This window comes from Onychomys torridus, chromosome 19, assembly GCF_903995425.1.
Source record: "Onychomys torridus chromosome 19, mOncTor1.1, whole genome shotgun sequence".
Taxonomy (NCBI): Eukaryota; Metazoa; Chordata; class Mammalia; order Rodentia; family Cricetidae; genus Onychomys; species Onychomys torridus.
The window spans coordinates 47,231,873-47,255,316 of NC_050461.1; the positions used below are offsets into that span (position 1 = coordinate 47,231,873).

Here is a 23,444-nt window from a genome sequence, read left to right on the forward strand (position 1 = left end):
TCCCTTCTGATTATCTACAAGAACCTTTATCACCTGAGAATTACTGGTGTTTCTGATGTAGCACAAAATTCAAAAAATTACAGCTCCCCCTCCTCTTTGCAGACCATCCAGGCTTCTGGTACAGTCCTGAGGGACAGATGAAGACACCATGTGGCTCCAAAGAAGGTTCTGCACCATATCGGCAGAGGCGGAAATCTGGTAAGCAGGAAGTTGCCATTGAAGGGGAACTGTACTGCCAAGAGGGATAGGAAGTGGGTACTTTGCTGACTGACAGGCATTTTCTGGCTGGTTGTTAGTTTAATACATCTAAGGCTACCAAAAAGAAAGACACACACACACACACACACACACACACACACACACACACACACACACACACACACAAAAAAAAAAAAAAAAAACCAACAACAACAAAAAAACCTCCTCTCTAGCCTTTCTTTAAAACACTTCTCTACTTCTCTCTCCCAGTAAATATAAAATATGTCAACCAGCCAGGTATGATGGCACATGCCTTTTGTCCCAGGCAGAGGCAGGAAGATCTCAGTGAGTTGGAGGCCAGCCTGATCTACATAGTAAGTTCTAGGCCAGACAGAACCCCACAGTGAGACCCTGTCTCAAATAAACAAATAAAATGTACCAACCAATTACTTCCACTTTATACAGCACCTCGCCGTTGGCAAGTACTCCCTTAAGCCCTACTTGTGGTTGCTGGTACAAAGTATGCCTTGTGAATGATACACCGGAGAGTATTCAAGCCCAAGACTTTGAGATGTGTTTGCTTAGTATTCTCTGAGCTCTCAAATTGTGGTTTTATATGAAGGTGTGTTTACGAAGTCCACTTTACCCTTTACTATAGGCAAGGAATGCCAGGATAAATAACACTAACTACTTCTTTGAGGGAGATGGGAAAAAAGGAATGAATAAATAAACACCAGTCCCTTTGATAAAGCTTTGGCATATGTGGATGGAAAAGAGGGTGAAAAGACCAAGAGATTCCCAGAAGGAGAGAGATTTCACGGAGTCGAAGACTGATACCCTTGATGACATGTGAGGCTGAGGCAGAGAGCTGGAATCATCCAGGCAGAGCCTTAGGCCTTGAGCCAACAGGCCGCAGGACAAGCAGCGACTGTCAGCAGCTCAGCCTGGCTGCAGCGAGGGATGGAGCTGAGGTGGAGGAGACAAGGCACAGTGGAGAGAGATGAGGCTAGAGGGGTGCAGATAGGAGCCTGATGATGAAGGCGTGGCACGCCGTGTACCCCTGTGAATATGGCGAGGCAAAGGAGGATTCTCAACTGTGAGGATATATGCCTTTAATAGAAGCTGGCTTCCTGTGCAGAACCAAGTAGGCAAGGAGCCTCCGCACCCCATCCCAGCACAGCAGCCATGCAAGTCTAGGGGAGAAATGATGGAGGCCTGGAGGTAGACTGGTGACTTGGGTCAGCTCACTAAAAGCTTTCTAGACTGGTGGATGACATCAAGATAGACTGAGAGTGACGCCATGGTCACTGGCTTTCGAGAGAAAAGTCATTGATGAGCTGGCAGCAACTACAGGTTCAAGAGGAAGCAGGGAGCTCAGATTGAGGGATCCGAAGCACGGGTAAGGGTGCGCAGCCTGGAATAATGAACTCCCAAGTTGCCAGCTGATAGGCTGCCGCAGAAGCTGCCGAAGTTGTTCCGCTGCTTGGTGGGTTGGCACAGTGGCACCTGCCCTTCTGATCGTGACTCCCGACCCTTTATCCTTCCACTTCAGTAGAGTGAATCGCTTGCACCTGAGTATCTCTGCGCTCTGAGAATTTGAGTAAATTGGACGGAGCCTTTCTAGAGCCCAGGGCTGGGGATGTTGAGTAGCTGATAGAGTGCTTGCCTGACAGTGCACAAAGCCTTGGGTTCTTTCCCCAGCTCCACATGAAGGGGGCTCGTGCCTGTGATCTTTGTGTCTGCAATCTCTGCACTCGGGAAATAGAGGCAGGGAGATCAGGAGTTCAAGGTCATCCTCGGCTACATAGCGGAGGCCAGCCTGCAATACATGGAAGCCTGTCTAAAAAATTTTTAAAAAAAATTCTAAAGCTCTTAAAATGTCAATAAGCTACTAATTTATTTATGAGGGGAGGTATCGATTGGCAAATGATGCTGGCTTTGCTCTCCCCTCAGAGCCTTCCTCACGGTCACACAAAGTGTTGAAGACCAGCGGTGAGTCTGAAAATAGAGTTGCATTTTTTCATTCTTTGTCAAACCGTATAGAAGAAAACTGTGTGTTAGGTGCGTTGTAGATTCATGGGTTTGATAGCCAGATTGCAAGAAGATTAAATGTTTCGATAAGCAAAAGTATCCTGTTACAAAACAGCCAACTGGTGAAGTTATTTGCAGCATGTCTGACAGGCACAAAATTAACATATATCATGGAGAGAAATGGTTCTCAGCAAAAGCAGAGGGGAAAAGGACCCCTAAACATGTAATAACATATGTAATATATGTGCTCTATACGTCTATACATACATGTATGTCCCAGGTTCCCAGAAGAAACAAAGTGCCAATAGAGTTTAATCCTGTATCAGCAATTAGAAAAACTATTCATTTAAATGAGGGGAATGGAGGGAAGGAAGCTATGAATTAGATAGAAAAACACTATCAAACTCTTGGTGGAAGGGTAAAGTTTTACAATGTTTCTGAGCAAAATTTAGTAATTCCCATTTAAGTTCAAAGTGTTCTTTTGCCCTTGACCCAACAAATTGACCTCTTGGCCCATATAGATGTATCAAGTATGACTAGAACTCTGTATTTGTCCCAAGTAGAGCTAGGGCTTCGTATGGTTGGGGACTGCATTTCCAAAGGTCAGCTCTCAATCCACGTGCTCAGGGAACCTGGTACAACTCCTGTGTTTCCCCCTGGAGTAGAATACTAACTGCAGAAACAACCACAATTTCTAGATAGGCCGCCCATGCACTATTCTATTGGTTAACACCATTGGTTATTCTCAGCTCCATAGCAAGTTCAAGGCCAGCCTGTGGTACATAAGACCCTGCCTAAAAACAAGAAGGAGGAATATTTCTAGAACTCTTAAGATGTCAATAAGTGAGTAGTTCTGTAAGGAAACAAACTTGATTTGGGTTTTGCAGCATTTTAATAGCACAACCTAAAATGCCCATCTAGTAGGAAATAGTCTGTTCATACCTATGATGAATGTTCTGCCGTTGAAAAGAATAAAGTCAGTCTCTATCTACTAACACATGCCTAGAGATTTAGCAGAAAATATTCTGGTGTCTATTGCATCTTTATCTAAAAACCAACATAGCAACATTATATTGCAATAAGGCACCAGAGAGTGGATGTGGGACCCAGAAAATATGAACATCAGACTGAACTGTACTTCTAGGGAGAGGGATTGATAGGGATAGAAGCACTCTGTAAGCTTACCTAAACATTTGTACGATGCAATGTATATTATTAGGGTATCTATAAGATACTGCATAAATCCCTCTCCATGATAGAGCCAAGCTCCCAAATGTTCAAAAACCAACAAAGACATTCTCATGTCTTCAGGGTGCTCACATGGCCTATGGAACAGGCATTCTTTTTCATATTTTTATTAGGAAGTCTTGGGAACAATTTACCATGAACTGTTGCTCTCAGGGATACAGAAGATGGCTCTGGGCCTTAATAGAAAGTGGTTCTGCTATGGTAGAGGATGTAGAACAGATAAGTGAGGGACATTTTTGAAAACTGGATCCAAGAGACATGAAGCTCTTGAGTGTCTATTATTAGCAACATGTGTACAGGCCATATAAAAATATGAATGCTTACCTATATATGAGATACATTTTAAATTCTCAAACTTAAACAATTTTTTTATTTTATTTTACTTTTTTATTTTTCAGAAACTGCACACGATATCCAGAAGGTGAGCATGGCCACATTTCTTCAGAAGGGTTTGCTGTGGGTTCCTTTCACCTTGGTGTCCTTCCTTATTGGTCTCATCCCCAGTCTGAAGTGTCGCCATTTACTTGACATTTTGACATTCTTGTTCACTTTGCATTTTTAGCTAATTAGTCTTGATTTAAGGGAAAACGAATTCTTTTCAACTCCCTCCCTCCCCATTTCGTCTCTTGCAGTTCAGGCAGTCTACCCATCCCTGTGGCCCACATCTCACCTCAGAAGCTGTACCCACCCTTAGACAGTAACCTTCACTTACAGCCTCTCTCATGGTAAAGCCAGCGCCTGACCTCCTGGGTATAGCTCCCTTCCCAAAGCCCTGGCTGCCAATCATAGGGATGAGGTGCCCCTATGAAGACTATGGCCCTAAGGTGGATGCAATAGCACACCAAGTCTCTGCTACTCAGGGAAACTGAGGCAAGAGGAATACATGAATCCAGGAGTTGAAGATCAGCCTGGGCAACGTAGTGAAACCCATCTCAAAAGAAAAAAATCACAACTAATAACGTAATCCCTCTGCTGGTGCAGCAGGTATGATGTGTGATACAATGAAACTTTGCTATATCAAGTTGTATCTAAGGAGGACCTGTGTTCCTGGGACAAACCATTAGGAGTTGGTAAATATTCAGTAGTAGAGCTATGCCTCTCACCTAGCATGCCTGAGGTCCTGGGTTAAAATCTCACCACTGAAGAAAAAGGAAGCTGTTTTGTCCTATTGGAAGTTGTGTGCCCAGATTTATTATTCCCTGGGAAGAAGAGCTGTTATAGCCTGACCTGAGTGACTTTTCCAATATGGCCACTGATGAGTTCTCTTAATTGACAATTCCTAAAGTATTTATCATAGTTTCTCATGTGAGGGTTAAGGATCTACCCTCCTTATCCATAAGGATGTGGCTCTGATCATCTCTTTCCCAAATCCCACTTACACCATGGTTTAGCAGAGAGACGAAGTGACCTTGTTAATGAAGACTGTATCCTCATTTAAAAAATCCTAGCACTTGGAAGGCAGAGGCGGGAGGATCTAAGTGAGCTCCAGGCCAGCCAGGGCTACACAGTGAGACCCTGTCTTATTTTCAGATGTCTAAAACCCAGCTTCGACTTGGGAGGTGCCTACAGCATCTCTAGGACACACTCATGTGTTTTCGGATACTATTTGCTTTTACTATCTGAAACTTTATAACTTCATTGGTTCTTCATTGTGAAACTTATTTTCTGACCTGTGCATAAATTGGGCCACTGAATTAGGTCAGGTACCTTGACCTTTAGTGCAGCTGTGATAGAATCCTGGAGCCAAGCCTCTCTCAGTACCTAAGTCAATGCTGGAGTTAAAGCTTTTCCATCCTGGGAAACTTTGCACCAATCCTCCACAAAGTCCACCCAGGAACGTCCACTTCAGAACTACACAGCTTTATGAAGGCAGAAGTCATGTAAGGAAAATAAACAAACGAGCTACCAGTGTATTGTTTCACTAGCAAAATTCTGTCTCCTAACAGTAGTGTGATGAGTGTGAGAAGGGGCTCCTGATAAGACCAGAAATTAGGAAAGACTTCCAGGAGTAAGACATTGAAATGAAGGCTCACTAAAGCCTTGCATACGAGCAGGTCTTAAGGCATGGGCCCCGATGCACACTCATTTATCCACTGGATTTCTACCACACTTGCTGTATTTCGCTTCTGTTCTGTTTGGGAGCAAAGATTGTGGAGTCAGTTAGGTTTGACCTCTACCCTTATCACTAACCAGAAAAAAAAGTTACTGACTCTTCCAGAGCCTGGGTTTCCTCGGTATAATCCCGGTATATCCATACCTAGTTCATAGATTGGCCATGAAAACTAATTACAGAAGACATCTGCAAATTGCCTAAACCCACTTTTTAAATAAATATCCCCGCCCTTTCTGCCTCCTTTTCAAAAATCTGAAGTGCCCCTCAACTCAGTTGAAAGCCAGCAATGCCTGGTGATCATTTTCTTTAACAATGTGGCAGTCTAGCTACATGGGTGAGATCCCCTCCCACAGTGGTCAATAATTCATCTTCCCTGTGGTGCAATAATTCAGTGGCTATGTGTCTGTCTCCTTCAGGTTTCTAGAGAGGAAGGTTCTTCCCAGCTGACTTCTGCCACACCTTCTCCTGCCCAGAGGAACAGCCAGCCAAGCAGCTCGGCCATCATCAGTCTGCTTCGTGGGGGCGGGGGCGTCCGAAGCCTCTGGGCGGATCACCACGTCAGGCAGTCCTTGTTTCCCAGCCGCCAGTCTCCACAGGAGAACGAAGACGATGACAATGATGACTACCAGATGTTCGTCCCGTCCTTTTCCTCCTCGGATCTCAATTCCACCAGGTTGTGTGAAGAGAACACTTCGAATCGTCCTTGCAGCTGGCACCTGGGACTGATTGAGCCCGCAGAGCTCTCCAGTTCCGGTCACAGGATAGTCCGACGGGCCAGCAGTGCTGGTGAAAGCAACACATGCCCTCCTGAAGTAAGAAGTAGGGACAGTGATGGCTCCCAGTATTGTCCCAGGAGAGAACTGCAGAATGGCTCTCAACCAGGAGGCCAGGGAGGGATGACTCCCTTTGGGTCATCGGTAGAGTTGACAATTGATGACATAGACCATGTCTATGATAACATAAGTTTCGAAGACTTGAAGTTAATGGTTGCTAAGCGGGATGAAGCTGAATTCTCTCTCCCCAAATCACCTAGAGACTCTGTTCGCCCCAAGAGCACTCCAGAGTTAGCCTTCTCAAAGAGGCAGGCTAGTCTCAGTACAAGCTCTCTCTACCCAAAGAAAGAGGCAGCTCCCAGTGGTCAAGAGGCATCTAACCAAAGCATACATGATCTCCAAGTAGGAGAAGAAAACATCTATGACACCATAGGGCTTCCAGACCCACCATCACTGGACTTCAAATGCAGCAGCCTTAAGCAGCCCAAAAGAAGCACCTTCCTGGGACTGGAAGCTGATTTTGCATGCTGTGACAGCTTGAGACCCTTTGTCTCCCAGGACAGCCTCCAGTTCAGTGAGGACGATGTGTCTTACCATCAGGGACCCTCGGACACTGATTATTTGAGTTTGCTATATGATTCTCCCCGCTGTAACCTGCCTATTGCAGATAAGGCTCTGTCAGACAAATTGTCAGAAGAAGTAGATGAAATCTGGAACGACCTGGAAAATTACATCAAGAAAAATGAAGACAAAGCGAGAGACCGCCTCCTCGCCGCGTTTCCTGTAAGCAAAGATGATGTGCCGGAGAGGCTGTATGTCGACAATACCCGCGCGCTGAGCAGAGATGCAGGACGTGCCACATCTATGCTGTCCCTTCCTGGGAGCCAGACTTTTCTCACGCCTGGGAAAAGCCGGGTTTCCAGAGCTAGCAGGGCTAACTGCTCCCACGAAGATGACCTGACTTCTACAGAAGGCTCCTTCATGAGTTTGAACCCACTCTCTCTGGCCAGTGACGTGCCTCCTGTGGACAGTCCCTATGACCTGGCCAACTACAACCTGCCCCAGACAGACCCAGAAAGCTCTGACCTTGGGATGGCCACAGATAATACCAAGAGCAGGGTCTTTATGATGGCAAGGCAGTATAGCCAAAAGATTAAGAAGGCAAATCAGCTTTTGAAAGTGAGAAGCCCCGAGCTAGAGCAGCCACCGTCCAGTCAACATAAGCCCACTCACAAAGACCTGGTGGCCATCTTGGAAGAGAAGAGGCAAGGAGGGCCTGCCATTGGTATGTTCTGTGCTCTATTCTTCCTTCTAGACACTCAGCTGTGGGAACAGGCTTCCCAATTCTAGCTGTCCTTAGAGTGGACACACCTATGAGAAAAGCCATTCAAGTCTCGTATCACACGGGCCACAGAGCCGCTGCTGGCCCTTCCCACTTTACTTCAGTTGAATCCCATAAACTAGACCATGGTCGGGCCTCAGGGTTTGCTGCACATGTAATATTACTATGGAGTTCGCACTTTTAGGAAAACATTTCTCAAAAGGAGCCTGAAATGTGAACGAAGCTAACTGCTTTAGCGTATGAAAGACACATAAGCATTTTTCTTTGAATCTACAATGTGTTGGGGAGCAGGTGCTCCTCAAAACCACTGTGGCTGGGAATCATCTAGAATAGGGCTGCTGTCTTGTTTATGGTGGAATCCCAACATAAGTGCTCACCCCTAGCCCAGAGATGAGGTCAGATGGTGAAGTGCTTGTCATACAACGTGAGGACCTGAGTTGAGCTCCCTAGCACCCATGTAAGAAGCCAGGTACAGCATGACATGCCTGTCACCCAAGGCTGGGAAGGCAGAGACAAGGAGGGTAGCTCACTAGAGCTGGCTGGCCAGTCAATCTAGGCTCAGTGAGAGACTCTGTCTCAGAAGACGAGGTAGCGAGCAGCTGAGGAAGACACTCAGGCCTCCATGTACACAGGCATACATAGCCACAAACATGTACGTACAACAAAGAAGGGCCCACGTCTGCTAGCAAAGACAAAAAAAAATGAGTCTTTTTCAAAGGTTTATTTATTTATTTTATCTTCTGTGTATCACTGTGTGTATGCCTATGTACCATGTGTGTGCAGTGCCAGAGGAAGCCAGCAGAGGGCGTTGGATCCACTGGAACTGGAGTTGCAGTTGTGAGCTGCCAGTGGGTGCTGGAAATCAAACCCAGGTCCTCTGGAAGAGCAGCCAGTGCTCTCAAGCACTGACCTATATCTCTAGCCCTCCACTTTTATGTGTTTTTCTAAACCACAATTCATTTGCACTCACGTATTTCAGCTACGACTTGGAGACTTTACAGGGCAGCTAGCTACTGTGCGTTCAACACCATCTCACTTGGTCTTGTCACTCCGTGTTTCCAAGAAGCTTAATTCTTCCGTCGGACATCCTTTGTGGACATAACTGGGCTTTTAGATGTAACCTGGGCAAGAAGCAGGGGTGCAAGAGCAAGTGGTTCCTGGTGTGACATTTTGAAAGACAGAACGAAACACTGATCCGTGAGAAGCCTTGAGTTGTGGATAAATAATGCAGCTTGGTGAAAGAAAACGCAAGAGGGGAGTTCTCCTTAGGAAATCTTTTCATCCCTCCCAGACACTAATTTCTAGGGTTGGGTATAGGAATCTGTCTTTGTTCTCTTTTGAGACAGGGACTCACGTAGCCCAGGCTGGCCTCAAACTCCCTGTGTCCCTGAACCTCTTGAACTTCTGACCTTCTTGCTCCCCCTCCTAAAAGCTGGGGTTACAGGTAGGTGCCCCCACACATGGTTTTACGTGGCACTGGGATTGAACCCTGGCCTAGCCAAGCATTTTTCCAATTCAGCCACATCCGTAGTCCCTGGTATCTGTATGTTTAAGTCCATATTTTAAGGAACCCTACCCTTGTCACGCCCTGTAACACAGCCTGAAATTCCAGGCTTTGGGATGTGGAAACAAGAGGATCTATGAGTTCTACCCAGTTCTAAGTCAGCCTGGGCTACATAGTGAGATCCTGTTGAGAAAGGAAGAGAGGGAGAGGGGAGGGAGGAAGGACTAGAAGGGAAGAGAGAGAAAAGGGGGGGAGAGAGAGAGAAAAGGAAAGAAATCCCATTTCCTGACAAAGAATGACCTCAGTATGAAAAGAAAAAAAGTCAGTTTTCTAATTAAAAGCAGAAACCAAGTCAGATACAATGGGGCACACCAATAATTCCAGCACCCAGGAGGCCAGGGCACGAAGATCTTAGTTTGAGTCCAGCCTGGGCTACATAGAAAAACCTTGTCTCAAAAACAAATGAACAAAAACCCCACAAATATGGAAGTTAAAACCAAATGGCATCAACAGGGTCAGCAAATCCGCCTCAAGACAAGGCACATTTGTGCACATCAATGCCACTCAGACCAGTGGATGCCACTAACCTCCTCTCTCTGCATTTGACTTCTTTATCTCCATGGAAACTGGACAGTAGGAAGGAGACATCTAAGTCCTAAATGAATGCAACAGGTCCATGAGGGGAAAAAATGTGCCATAATTTAAAGTATTAAAAGTTTTCATGTTCAGTGGTTTCCTACCAGATAAGGAAGTGCAGGCCTGGACTTGGTTTCTGAAGGGTTTTACAGACTCATTGAATTCTTCTTTATGATAAAATTAAAGTGAAAATTGACTTCTGTGTGATGGCGGGAGAGACTAGAATGCGTTTCTGTTCCCCCAGGCAATAGCATGCTTAAAGTCAGTTACATCCTCTTTCCAATGCTTGTCTTGCTAAGCAAGTTGTTTTATAGTTTCAGAAAGTGACTAATGCCAAACTCCAGGAGGATTTGTGGGTGGGGTGGAGTAGGTGGCCTTGGGAGAAGTTTCATAGTGGTAATTTCAGCCAATAGCTGAGGCCAGGCCATTGTTTCCCACGTTCAGAGAAAATATAGTACTAACATTTCTGATGATGATAATGAAGAGTTGATTATGCCAGCAGACTACAGTGTACTAGTAATAGCCAGGGCCAGACCAACTAGGATATGAGCCAGCCATTAAGATGCAAAACTCTAAGCTTGTTTGAAGCAAGCTTCTCAGAACTAAAGAATTAGGACCTAGAACTTCTTTGAATGAATTCTTTTTACCGCCTTTGAAGTATTGTGGTTGCCGATTGGGGTTCCATTTGCCTTTGTGCCTCCTGGTTCATCCTGCTGTCTTCTCGAGGTCCCACAAGATCTCTTCAATGCTTTGTATCTGGGTCTTTTCTTGACATAGTGGGTTACTAGGCTGCTACTGACATCGTCCTCCAACAAAGAGGACCATTCCCTGCCAAGGTGTCTTCCTGACAGGGCTGTCTTCCCCTCCACATGGCAGAAGCATGCCCCCGGGGCCTGCCATCTCTCAGACCTGGCTCCATCTGGGTGATCAAGGCCACTTCCTGTGCCCACTAGGCTTTCAATCAGTTGACATTATGACTCCTTTTCTCTCTCTTGTTTATCTGGGCACAGGACGTCGTAATCGAATGGACCGATTCTCCAGACTTCTGCGCATGGGCCTTGCCACTTTGCCAGGAGCTTGCTCTCGGTGTTGTGCGGAAGGAAGAGCACCCTATTCACCTGCTGAAACCCTCGAGCATCTTTATTGAACTCTGTCCCCGGGGTCTACAGGCCCCGGGTCACATGTCCACCTATAAATCACCCAACCAGGTCCAGTTGCTCCCACCTTTTAGAACCTGTTGTAACATGTGGCCATCTTGTTTAGCTGATAGTATTCGAGACCAAGGAGACTCCTTGGATTCCTGTATTTTGGGTGATATTTTCATATAGGCTTGAGAACTTTTTGTGTAATGTAGGGAGGGCACAATTCTATGCTTCTGTTTATATATGAGCAACATCATAAATACCAATATTTTTCTAATCCTCTGTCTTGAAATCAACATGTTTGATATTTCCTGCCACAAGAATTGTTTCCATTTTTAATCTTTAATGAAAAGAACTCCAACTTTCAAACATTGAGAAAAAAAAAAAGACAGCCTAATATTATCATGTAATAATAATGTATATGTCCTATATGGACAGTAGCAGAAGTAAGGTCATAGTCAAACTTTGACCCATAGACTAGTCCTGGGTTTTCTAGGCTAAGAGGCCAATGGTGGCCAGCCATCTTCTATGCATCCAGCTAACAGATTCTATTTAATCACAGCTTGAGCTCTGAAAATTTGTCTTGTTCATACTGGCATCATGCAAGGTGTAAACTCTCTCAAGTGGAAAAATTGAGACAAGAAATAACTGAGTTCCAGGAAAGGCGCAAAGCTACACAGAGAAACCCTGTCTTGAAAAACCAAAAAAGAAAGAGAGAGAGAGAGAACTGAGATCAGTTTTCTCTTCTAGTGAGATATGTTATATTCAGACTTTATCAATGGTCCCCCTCTTTGTCATCTAAAGACTAAAGTACCCAGCAGGTATTATCTCTGGGAAGCATTTTAATCCAAGGCCATCTTCCTGTTTTCCCTTCGCTGCTTGTGGACTGATTTCCATGTTGTCTTGATTCTCTTGGGTGGTCTCAGGAAAGACCCATAGATTTGAAACCCTGTGCTCAAAAGGAAAGGGTGAAAAAAAAAAAAAATCCATGTGATAAAATAGTTGAGATCAGTTTCCTTCTAGAAGTTATGTATACAACATTGTTTCTCTGAGACCAAAAGCTCATAGATTATCCTCAATAATGAACTAGCCTATGGAGGTGATTAGCCATATATAGCTTTTCTGTTTGTGTGCATGGGTTTGAGTACACGCATATAAGATTTTTAAAATGTATTTATTTTATACATATGTATGCGTGCCTGAGCATGTGCACTGTGTGCATGCAGGTGCCCTTGGATGCTAGATAAGTGTGTTGGATCCCGTGGAGCTGGAGTTTACAGGCAGTTGCAGGCTGCCCAGTGTGGATGCTGGGAACTGAACTTGGGTTGTCTGGAAGCACGGCCCTTCCTCCAGCCCCATATAAGGCTTACGAAAGAAGTCGGGGTTTTGAGTAGACTAGGGTTTGTGGAGGATTTTGAGGGATGGGTGAGACTTGATTAGGCAAAGACAAGGAAAGTATGAGAGGAAAAAGGTGTGACAAATGCAATGAGTATTTTAGACATAATGTATTGCATGAGTATTTTTACATTATATTACGTTAGCTAAACACTAAAGTCAGGAGCCATGTCCTCCAATAAAACCTTATGGGTAAATTTATGCCAGAATACTTTTATTTGAATTATGCATTAGTTCCGCTCTTCTTCCAGTTGTCATCTCTTTAGAACTTTGTGGAAGTTCAGTTCCCCCTGACTCAGCTGTGGCTCAGTTCAGGGCTACTTACAGTGTGAGAGGGATGCTCAAGTGAACCATATGACTTCGTCTGAAGTCCCAGCTCTCTGTGGTTGGGTCATGGTTAATGCCACATACCAGGCTTTAGGAAAATGGCTGACACAGAGTGCTGCAATCCAAGTAGATGGCTGTGTAGTATCTCTTGAGGTGCTGCTGCATGTTGAATTGGTATTACAAGTCTTTACTGCACTACTTAAGGAACAATTTGCCAAGTTTTTGCTTTTAGAAATTTCTGAACACTATCCTCTGTCCTTAAATGCAATTTAAAATGGAGTTGAAAACCCAAAGCATCTGAATATAAACTCTTTTTTTTTTTTAAAGGTTCCATTTTTTAAAATTCATTTTGTATACAGAAGAGGGCACCAGATCTCATTACAGATGGTTGGGAGCCACCATGTGCTTCCTGGGAATTGAACTCAGGACCTCTGGAAGAGCAGCAGTCAGTGCTCTTAACCTCTGAGCTATCTCTCCAGACCCTGAATATAAGCTCTTAATAAGACATTATTGCACAAATGGTTGGACTCTATTTCTGGGAGCAGGGGTTGCAGGGTGAAAGGACAGAAGGGTTACAGATAGCAGCATATGATGCCAGCGAGGTGTTTCCATCTTCAAGAAAGGTAGACAGAAGAAAGAGCAGAAGTTCCACTAAATGTGTCTGTCACTGAAATTTAAAGGAGACTTTACCCACAACAGGTTACCAAGCATGGAAATAGTACCAATATATCTAATGTCACTTGCTGGTTGTCATAGATGGGATGGACTTCCTTCACAGATGTTATGCAGAGGAGGTCTGAGCAATACACAGGTGTTCCTTGATGTCATGACAGTCATGTGTGCCAGGGTCACAGCTGGGAACAGCTCCTGACTCGATGTGCTGCTGGCTTGGGAGAATGCTCTCCATTGCATATCAAAATCTGGGTCCTATCTTTAGAGATGACTGCACTCTGAAGTAAGGCAGCATGGAGAAGGGGCTGTGGTTTAATTATAGGTGGCAAATGTGTTTTTGGAAGTAACTGTCACGTCCCATTCTTAAGTCCATGCCAGATAGCATTCAGTTATGGAGTTCGTGAGCAAGGGATCTGTTCTTGATGGCTTGGAGACATGGAGGTTTGCTCTTGGCTTTGGAGGAATGAGAAAGGATATGTGAGCTAGCCCTTACTTGAGCTAAAGGATGTTGGCCTCTAGGCGGTGCAGTAGAGGGTTTTTTGGAAAGCAGGATGTTGAAACAGCTGCCAGGAGCCAAGGTCTCTAAGAAAACTTGTCCAAGGGCGAACAAGAGGAGCCTGAAGCCAGGGGTGGCTACAGCGTTGTGGTCCTGCTGCTTTTAGTGGACATGAGGTGCTTTTATACAGCAGAACATAAGCTCTGGTATTCTCATTGGCTTGTTTTCAGCACTGACACTACCTTATGGATTAAAGGAATTTTCATGACCCACACTGGACCCTTGTAGATCTGCTATTCAGATAAAATAGTGTGAAATTCAATCCCATTAAATGAACTCTGTTTTTTATTAAACTGTGGATTATTTTAATTAGCATTGCACTCAGTGACTACTTACCCTTAATCTTAAGTCTACTGTCCACTTTTTAATACATCTATTAGGGTGTTATGTTCTTATATTTAATCTTCCTAGGTGAGGATAATCCTATGTGTACTTATTGTTTCAATATCTGCCTTCCAGGTGCCAGGATTGCTGAATATTCCCAACTGTATGACCAGATCGTGTTCAGAGAGACACCCCTTAAAGTTCAGAAGGATGGCTGGGCCAGGACCCAAGAACCCTCTCCCCACAGGCCTGCCTCGCCTCCCCAGGCCCAGCGCGCTGGTGAGGACTGGCTTTGGCATTCGCCCTATAGTAACGGAGAGTTAGCGGATTTCTGTGCCCAGCCAGAGCAAGACGCAAAGGCAAACTATCCCACGTTAGACAGCATGGCCAAAAGTACTCCCAGACAGTTGTCGGCAGCTTGTTCGGTGCCTTCTCTTCAAGCGTCAGATCCCCTGCTGGGCTCCGCACAGCAGCGATTCAGCGTGGTGGTCAACCAGCCCCACAAAGAGAACTCCTGTGCAGGCCATCTTTACAACTCACTGGGTCGCAAAGCAATCGGTGTGAAACCCCAACCTTATAGCAGGCCCCAGTCATCTTCCTCAGTCTTGATCAACAAGTCTCTTGACTCCATCAACTACCCGAGTGAGACAGAAAAAAAGCAACGGCTGTCTTTACAGAAGAATCCCAGAGGTGCGAGCCAACAGGACTTGCTGTCAGGCGTGGCGGACTCCTGTCAACAGGACACTCGAAAGCGCTCGGATCTCACACTCCAAGACTCACAGAAAGTTCTGGTGGTAAATAGAAATCTACCCTTAAGTGCCCAAGTAGCGACACGGAACTACTTTTCTAATTTCAAAGAGTCTGAGGGAGATGAAGATGATTACGTGGAGATAAAGTCCGAAGAGGAGGAGGCGGGGCTGGATCTCTCTCTGAGTCAGGGCAGGAAGTCTGACCCAAAGATCCCAGACCCTGACTGTTCCGGTACCCACAGCACACCTTGCTCTTTGAAAGAGCCAGTGGGCAGCAGGCTTGGGCTTCCCCCTTACCTGACAGCGTGCAAGGACTCTGACAAACTGAATGATTATCTGTGGAGGGGGCCGTCACCCAATCAGCAAAACATCGTCCAGTCTCTGAGGGAGAAATTTCAGTGTCTCAGCTCCAGCAGCTTCGCCTAGGGTTCTAGAACAGTCCGAACTGGCGCCTGAGGCTTCCAAGTTACCAATAGGGAGGAAGTGTTTTGTTATTGTTGTTTTTTAAATATATGTACCAGTTTAAAACAAATTTGTGATAACCAGAGGTGTAAAACAGGCATTCTTTCTGTGCAGCTTTTAGCGGACGGTGACATTTTCCCCATGTCCTGACCTATAGTGCTCATATAATTCTTAGATCACCTCCCCCCCACACACCCCAAGAAGTTTTATTCTGTGACTCAGAGGCAGCACGAGTCTCTTTCACAGTTTTTAAAAAGAGAAACTAAAGTTATTTAAAGAATTATATGTGGCATTTCTGTTATATTTATGGCAAGACTCAAGAATGCCGTTGTATGCCAGAGATCACTGATGAGAATATAGCTTCATCGTGGATGTCAAGGTTCCCACACTGGTGTTCCTATCACATTTCATTTAGATGCCAACATTATGTGACTATTGAAAAATCTGAAACGTAGCCCTAAGGCCAACTTGCTATTAGGAAAAAAATAATCTTTGCCTATGTTTCCCAGACAAGGCCCAAATGGTGTGCCACTAATTATGGTAATTCTACAATATCTGAGGTGAAATAAACTATTTCTTTCATGGCTTAAAGAAATCCAAGCTCAGGGCTAGAGATAGTGCAAAGATTAAGAGAGCTGGCTGCTCTTCCAGAGGTCCTGAGTTCAATTCCCAGAGCAACCACGTGGTGGCTCACAACCTTCTATAATGAGATCTGGTATCCTCTTGTGCAGGCAGAACATTCACAGTATACATAATAAATAAATCTTAAAAAAAAGAAAAAGAAAGAAAGAAAGAGAGAAAAGAAAAGAAAAAGAATCCAAGCTTAAAAGAATACAAGCCAACTTAATTATTAGATAAGATAAGGGAGACTTATGGAAACAATCTGATTATTTCTTACAACTAAGGGAGAACTGCCCCCCTTTAAAAAGCCCCACAATCCTACTATACTACTATATATGTCAGTCTCTTACCAATACAGAGTAAGTCCTCAGTTAAAATAAGACAAAATGCATTAAAATGACCCACCTATAGCAGATCTTCATAGACACTTTCTTGCACTTTGGGCGTGACTGAATGCCCTACTTGAGAAGTCTTTGCCACAGATATGGGCAAGAGTTTAGTTTCTAAACAGTCCATAACCTAGGGCCTCTTTCAGTGTTTTGGAACATACAGAAGAACCCAGCCTCTGGTTGCTGGGTTCTAGCTAGTGACTTCCTTTACGCTGTAATTGTAATCTTATACAACATTTCACTGTGATAGCCTACCATTCTAACCCCTTGTAGATAGGAACAGATGCAAAGAGAAATGAAGACAGATGTATTGCTACTTCATAAAAACAGTTTATTGAAGGCTCCATAAATGCAGACTCTTCTCTCACAGTACCCTTTCTGTTCTCACGTTACACCATAGAACATTCTGGAGTCTTTCCTCACCCCCTCGGCTTCTGTTTTAACCTATTCCTCTCTCTTTGAATGAAACAATTGGTTCCATTTAAGAAGATATGATAGGAATTGTAGGGAAAGATTCAGGCCTGTCGTTAATGGTAGACAGGAAAAAGAATCACTGACAGCTTCCCATAATTCTTTTCCTCTTTTAAACTCAGATCCCTCTTTAGTTTCAACTGTGCAACTTAAAAATGTGACCAACCTTATGTTACAAATTAGTTCCTACAGTGTTTGTTGTTGTCGTTGTTGTTGTTGTTGTTGTTGCTTCGAGTTTCCTGTCCTCTGAACCCTTTCCTTTTCCGGTAGTTACCAAAACATTTGGGGCTGAGGGTGACACTTGGTGGTGGAGCCCTCGCCTCATGGTCTCAGGCCCAGACTGATCCCCAGCACTGAATTACATGGTTCTGAAAACATTCCTTTTTTTTTTTCCATTCCTTGTATTTAAACAATGACATTAGTTTTCCAGATAAAGCAATAGCAGAAAAGATGAGAATTCTTCTCTTCTTAGAATTTACTAGACAAATTTGTATCATTTGCTTTTGTTTGTTGGCTTATGTTTTGTTTTGTTTTTTAAGTTTCCTGACCCTTGTTCGAGGATATAGTTTCCTGCTTTGCTTTTTTTCTTTTTAGTCTATGTGACCCACATTCAAATATAGTCCTTGTTACTGCTCTGTCTGAGTCTCAGAAATTATTAATTCTTCACACCAGTGTTTTCTTGCAGTTTGGTGTCACCTACAAAGGTGGATGTCATATTGTACAAAATGTATGTGGTCTTTTGGGTTCTAGGATAAATCTGTAGTGTTATTGCTCACCTCTGTGGACCAGGCTGCAGACTTTGAGAGCCATGTGTATCTGTGTGTCTGTGTGTGTACGTGCTCAGATGTTCCCTCAATGTTATCAATTCAGTGCTTTTGTTTAAAATAGTTTATTTTGCAGGTGGGTGGCTATGTATATACTTGGGGGGGGGAGTTTTATGTACTTAAAAGTTCTTACTGGGTTCCTATACTGAAGGTTCCAATTTTTTTTTTTTTTTTTTTTTTTTTTATAATTTCACTTTTGACCTACTTGTTTTTGGTGGGGAAAGTAATGCATCTTGGAAAACATAGTTTAAATAGTGTATATAAGACAATGAAACTTAGTAATGCCCATTATTTAATAAAGTTTGTAAAGTGCAAAGTAAATTTTTGTTTGAATTGTATTTGCACTAGAACATATGGTTTCCAAACTGTTTGGCTGTAATACTCTTGTCTTGCCCTGTGAACCACAGAGAGAATGATTCAAGGTAAAAGAAAAAAAAAAAGTATGTCTGAAGTAGCTTTATCAAGTTGACATCGTCTAAGCGGAAAGCCTCATTTCAGGAATTTCCTAGATCACATGGGCCTGTGGGCGTGTCTGTGAGGGATTGTCCTGATTATTAACTGATGTAGGAGGGTCCAGCCCACTGTGGGCAGCACCATCCCTAGGCAGGTGATCCTGAACTACATAAGAAAGTGAGCTGAGCATGAGCTGGTGAGCCAGAGAGCAAGCTAGCAAGCCTCGTTTCCAGTGGCTTTTGCTTTGAGCTCCTGCCTCGACTTCCTTCAATGACAGACTGTGGGCTGGAAATGTAAGTAAGCTAAGATAAACTCTGTTCTTCCCCAAGCTGCTTTAGCTCATGATGTTTCCTCCAACAGCAGCAGAACTAGGGCAGAGGATATATTAAGTCTCAGTGGCTCGTGACAAACCAGTTTCCCGTATCTAGATTGCTTTTGAAATAGTAAGCTTAGTGTCTGAAATGGTTTTTGTTTTCTTGACAGGAGGCTAAAATAAGTTCAGTCACTAAATTAAAAACCTTTTCATAGAAAAATGTAATAACAAGACATCATTTTTATTATTAAATTGAAAAGTTGGTCTAAATTTTTGGTACATAGTAAGGCTTATTTCATATAACTTTACCTTTCAAATTTTCTTTGACAGATTAAAATTATTAAAAGCATGCATCTATAAATGGGTACATACTTTTTAAGCTTTTTAAGGAAAACCATTTCCAAATACAAAGCCCTAGCCAATTCAGTTAAAATTACAGGCTTCCTGATTCCACCCATGGAGAAAAGCTGCTGAGCATCTTTCTTTAAAGTGAGACATCTCTAAACATCTGAGGCAGAGGCCTCAGATCTTCCTTGTTGTGGTGACTTCCTGGAAGTCATGTGTTATTTAGACAAGCCCGTGACAACCAAAGACCCATGGTGTGTGTGAAATCTCCGCATAAGTCTTCAGGAAAAAGGGGAAAATATTTAGCTGTCTGATAAGTTGCCTTCTGACATTAGAGGAAGAACACTGAATATGAAGAGTAAATGTTAACAGTTCTTTATGAGCCCTTAGTCCTCTGCGTCAGCCATGGCTTTCTCTAATTGGCCAGGTAAGGGCACACTCAATTCTTTCCCTCAGGAATGAGAATTTAATGTTTTTGTTTTTTGTTGTTGTTGTTGTTGTTATTGTTGTTGTTTTGGGTTTTTTTGAGACAGGATTTCTCCATGTAGCTTTATACTCTGTAGCCCAGGCTAGCCTCAAACTTTTATGTCAATCAGTATGTCTTTATCAGAAACCTTATGTGTATAAGATCTGAAGCTTTATTGTGCATACTAATTTTTCTTTAAAATGTCTCAAGGCATATGTATATCCTCACAATTTTCTTCTCACCCCACCTCTATATCTAGCTTACAGCATGGAACTCCAACACTACTGTGGCATTATGTTACATCTGAGAATCAGATAAATGCAAAATCTCACTGTACAAGGTGGAGGAGAGATTTCCTCTATCTCCCCTCTTAGTCCCTACCTGGACACTCTGACTCTGGTTGGATCCAGGGATCCAATTAACATGAGAAAAATATTACAGTTTTATTAGTTTTATATAAACATGGGGATATTTACAGAAGAATAAAAACCAAAGAATTGGCCAAAGCATGGTAGTTTTAGACATCAATAACTTTCCAAAAGAAGGCAAGGACAAATAGATCTTTGGGCTGGGGTAGTAAATTTGAGAGCTATTATTAACAGAGTCAAAGATGGGGTTGCACATGTAGTAGCTGAAGGGAAATGGGGGCTAATTCAGAGCTTTGTGCAGGTTCAGTACAGTCCTAGTGCCCAGTCTCTGACATCAAGGCAACTCTCCAAGAGAATCTACATGGCTTGTTGTAGGTAAGACAGACCCAATGGCCCCCTCTTGAAGTTTGGGATTTTCCAGTTGATTATACCCTAAAATTATCAACTCACCAATTAAGCATATTCTGGGATGGCACACTTTTCACGCCTTTCATCATTTTATATAACTAAATTAATTTAGGATGTTTGCTTTACAATGTATTTGAAGGGTTGGGGATTTAGCTCAGTGGTAGAGCGCTTGCCTAGCAAGCACAAGGCCCTGGGTTCGGTCCTCAGCTCTGGAAAAGGGGGAAAAAAAGAAAAAAAAAAACCAATGTATTTGAAAGCTCTTTTATAGGAGATCAAAGTTCCCTTGTAGATAAACATTCTGAATGGTAGCACATGTACCTCTTGTCTAATTTGATTCCATACAATGCTTTGTACGGGTTCTGCATCGTACAGGGCAATTTGTACTTGACCAACTCATGTTTAATGATTGACTAAAAAGAGTTCAAAACTTACTGAAGCCCAAAGCAAGAGAACACAGTCAAATCAGGGGCATATGGAGACAAGCAGGAATAACAAACCAATAATTAGCTTTTAGAAACTTACAGCAGGGCTAGATTAATGATTCAGTGATGAAGAGCGTTGACTGCTGTGTAGAGGACCTGGGTTTGAATCCCAGCACCCACATGACAGTTCACAACTGTCTGTAACTTCAGTCCCAGAGGATCTGATGCCCTCTTCTGACCTCCATGGTCACCAGGCACACATGTGGTGTTCATACATACATGCTTGCAAAACACTCATACACATAAAATAATAAAGTAAATAAATCTATTTTTTAAATTCATAGCACCATCAGTAATACAGCGCCATCCAATTATGGGAAAGTGGCAATTCATGAGTCCTTGCCCTTTTCTATTTCTTGGATTCTGGAGATGACTATTTTGCAGATTTCCAGGAGCTTTCAGCTAAGCATCAATGTATCAGGGTGGTACCTAAGCATCAATGTATCAGGGTGGTCCCCCATACCATCCTGGGAATTTCATTCAGACAAAAGCCTTTCCTGATCATTGCTACTAGGGATATGAAGAAAGCATAGAGTAACCAGGCTCACAGATATAGGAAGAGAAGTCAGGTGGGGTGGAGGGAACAATTACAGAAGGCTGAGTGTCGAAATACAGGCCTTGCCTATTCTACAATGCAGTGCATGCCACAGGCCAAGTCCCCTTTATAGACTAGAAAGAGGCCTTATTTCTCAGACAGCAGCTTTGTTCACACACAGCACACAATTTGAAGAAACAAGGGACAGGCAGACTCACTAATTCTGAAGCCATGTGGTTTTAGGATAGCATAAAAGAACAGGGCTTCGAGAGTGATCAGAACTTCTGCTGTGTGGGCAAACACAAGCCCCCAAATGCCCTGTTTGCATAGCAATATACAACTGCCCACAGGGCTTTCATGGAACCCCAAAGCGAGACCATGGTGTAAGCAAATTCCTTCTTCTGTAGACAAGTTAAGTTGGAGTCTATGAGCCAGAGGCTGAATCTAACTTGTGATATGTGGGGGGGAAAGTTTAAAAATAAAAATTCACATTTCTAACTTAGCTAGAAGAAGAGAGATGGGAGTGGGGGCTAGACTAGCCTATTTGGTCCTGGATTCTGGTGAGGCAATGCTATAAGATGGCTCTGTGGAGAATACACCAAAGGTGCAAAATCAACATTAGTAATGGTAACTTGCTCTGACTCCTGGAGGAGATGGTTTTTGTTCCCCTTTATGGGCTTGGTTGGCAGCTAGACCACAGATGTTCTAGATAAACGATAAAGGATCTCCTCTCGAGGGAAAATGAGTACCTACCACAGAAAGCATGAAGAACATGACGCTCCTGTGAGGGATTTTTCCATCTGAGCCAGCTCACTAACGACTCCTACCTTCCTGGCCTCTGCCTGCCTCCATAGGATGCTGGTGTATGAGACCAAAGATTCTCCTTGACTGTTAGGAATTCTCACAAGGTTTAGACGACTGTTGATAGCCTGTTTCCTAAAGTACCCTCTCTAGCTTAGACTCCCTTCTTGAGGGACAGGAGGCTTTCCTCCAGGGTATCTCCACCTGAATGGTCCAAAACTGATGTCATTTCCTCTGACCCCTTGGGTGGTCCTCCAAAGCATCTACTCCAGATGCAATCTTTCTTCGGGAATACATGGATTCCTCATTGACCATCTGGCTCCTGCCTTCTCTGTACACCTTATACTCACATCCCACCTCCCGATCATAGCCAGCATGACACATCTACACACAAACAGAATGGCATCCTCTCAGCTCTTCATGTCTCTGTCTGTCTCTGCCTATTCTCCCCCACATGCTTGATCCTCAGCACGGAACTCACCTCTGGGAGCCATGTGGAGAGTTTACCTATTTACAGGCTAGTAAGTCAGCCTGCCTTGGTTTCCCAGGTCAGGGGTAAAGGGCAGACAGAGTGAGCTTTGCATGGACAGTGGCCCTTGTTCCCCCAGACTCATCTCATTCAGGAGGAGAGGAGGGGACCACACATGTATTGAGTTTATTCCCCAGAGGAGAAATGCTGTCTTTAGGAATCCTCAGTCTTCAAGGGACAACTATCAAACCTGCCCTAATCAATGAACGAAAAAAATTGGCTGGAGAAGTGGCTCAGAGGTAAAGAGCACTAGCTGCTCTTCCAGAGGACCTGGGTTCAATTCCCAGCACCCACATGGCAGCTCACAACCTTTCTGTAAATCCAGTTCCAGGGGATCCAACACCCTCCTCTTACTTCCACGGCCACTGTGTGCATGTGATACAGACATGCATGCCCATAAAACATCCATAGACATAAAAATTGGAATGAACTCCTGCCTGGAAGCTTAGGCTTTCTGGAATGAAGATCTTTGTGTTAGCAGAGTGCTGTCACCCACCACCGCTCTGGCTGTTCTCGCCCAGTGAAAGTGTAGCCTATGGATTGCAGTCTTCATCACACCATAGACTCACCACCACTGTATCCTACTATGACCCCAAGTAGCCTCCCTATTTTCATGGATACTGGCTTCTCGGGTTCTTGATCACTCCTGGTGACCTCTGCCTCCATTTGCTTTGGCCTCTGCACAGAGCAACTGTTTTTTGCTGGGAAAAAAAAAAATAGAAGCTGCCTCTAACACTTTTTTTTTTTTTGATCATCTGAGATGTTTCTTTTTCTTTTACCCTTTGTCTTCTTGGTGTTTTAAAAAAAAACACTGTGGCTGGATACACACAACACAAAGACCATCACCCTAACCATTTCAAGGGAGTAGTTCTGGGGTGATAGTCTTTCACAAGATGACATGACCAGCTATAATATGGCAGTTGGCTCTTCAGCCTGACTTGTCAAAGTTCCTCATTTTCCCTACCCC

General features: G+C 43.8%; 1 protein-coding gene across 4 annotated transcripts in view; it reads left to right on the plus strand.

The window, feature by feature from the left end:
* The window catches only part of Plekhg1 (pleckstrin homology and RhoGEF domain containing G1), a 213,740-nt gene extending 197,589 nt beyond the window's left edge, over positions 1 to 16,151 (plus strand). For all 4 annotated transcript variants that reach the window (XM_036168921.1, XM_036168922.1, XM_036168925.1 and 1 more), the window contains 5 exons: positions 103 to 198; positions 2,152 to 2,190; positions 3,876 to 3,898; positions 6,007 to 7,648; positions 14,397 to 16,151. In XM_036168921.1, coding sequence (XP_036024814.1) covers positions 103 to 198; positions 2,152 to 2,190; positions 3,876 to 3,898; positions 6,007 to 7,648; positions 14,397 to 15,436 — 2,840 coding nt within the window. In that variant the 3' untranslated portion in view covers positions 15,437 to 16,151. The remainder of the gene's footprint in view (positions 1 to 102; positions 199 to 2,151; positions 2,191 to 3,875; positions 3,899 to 6,006; positions 7,649 to 14,396) is intronic.
* Positions 16,152 to 23,444: the final 7,293 nt, after the last annotated feature.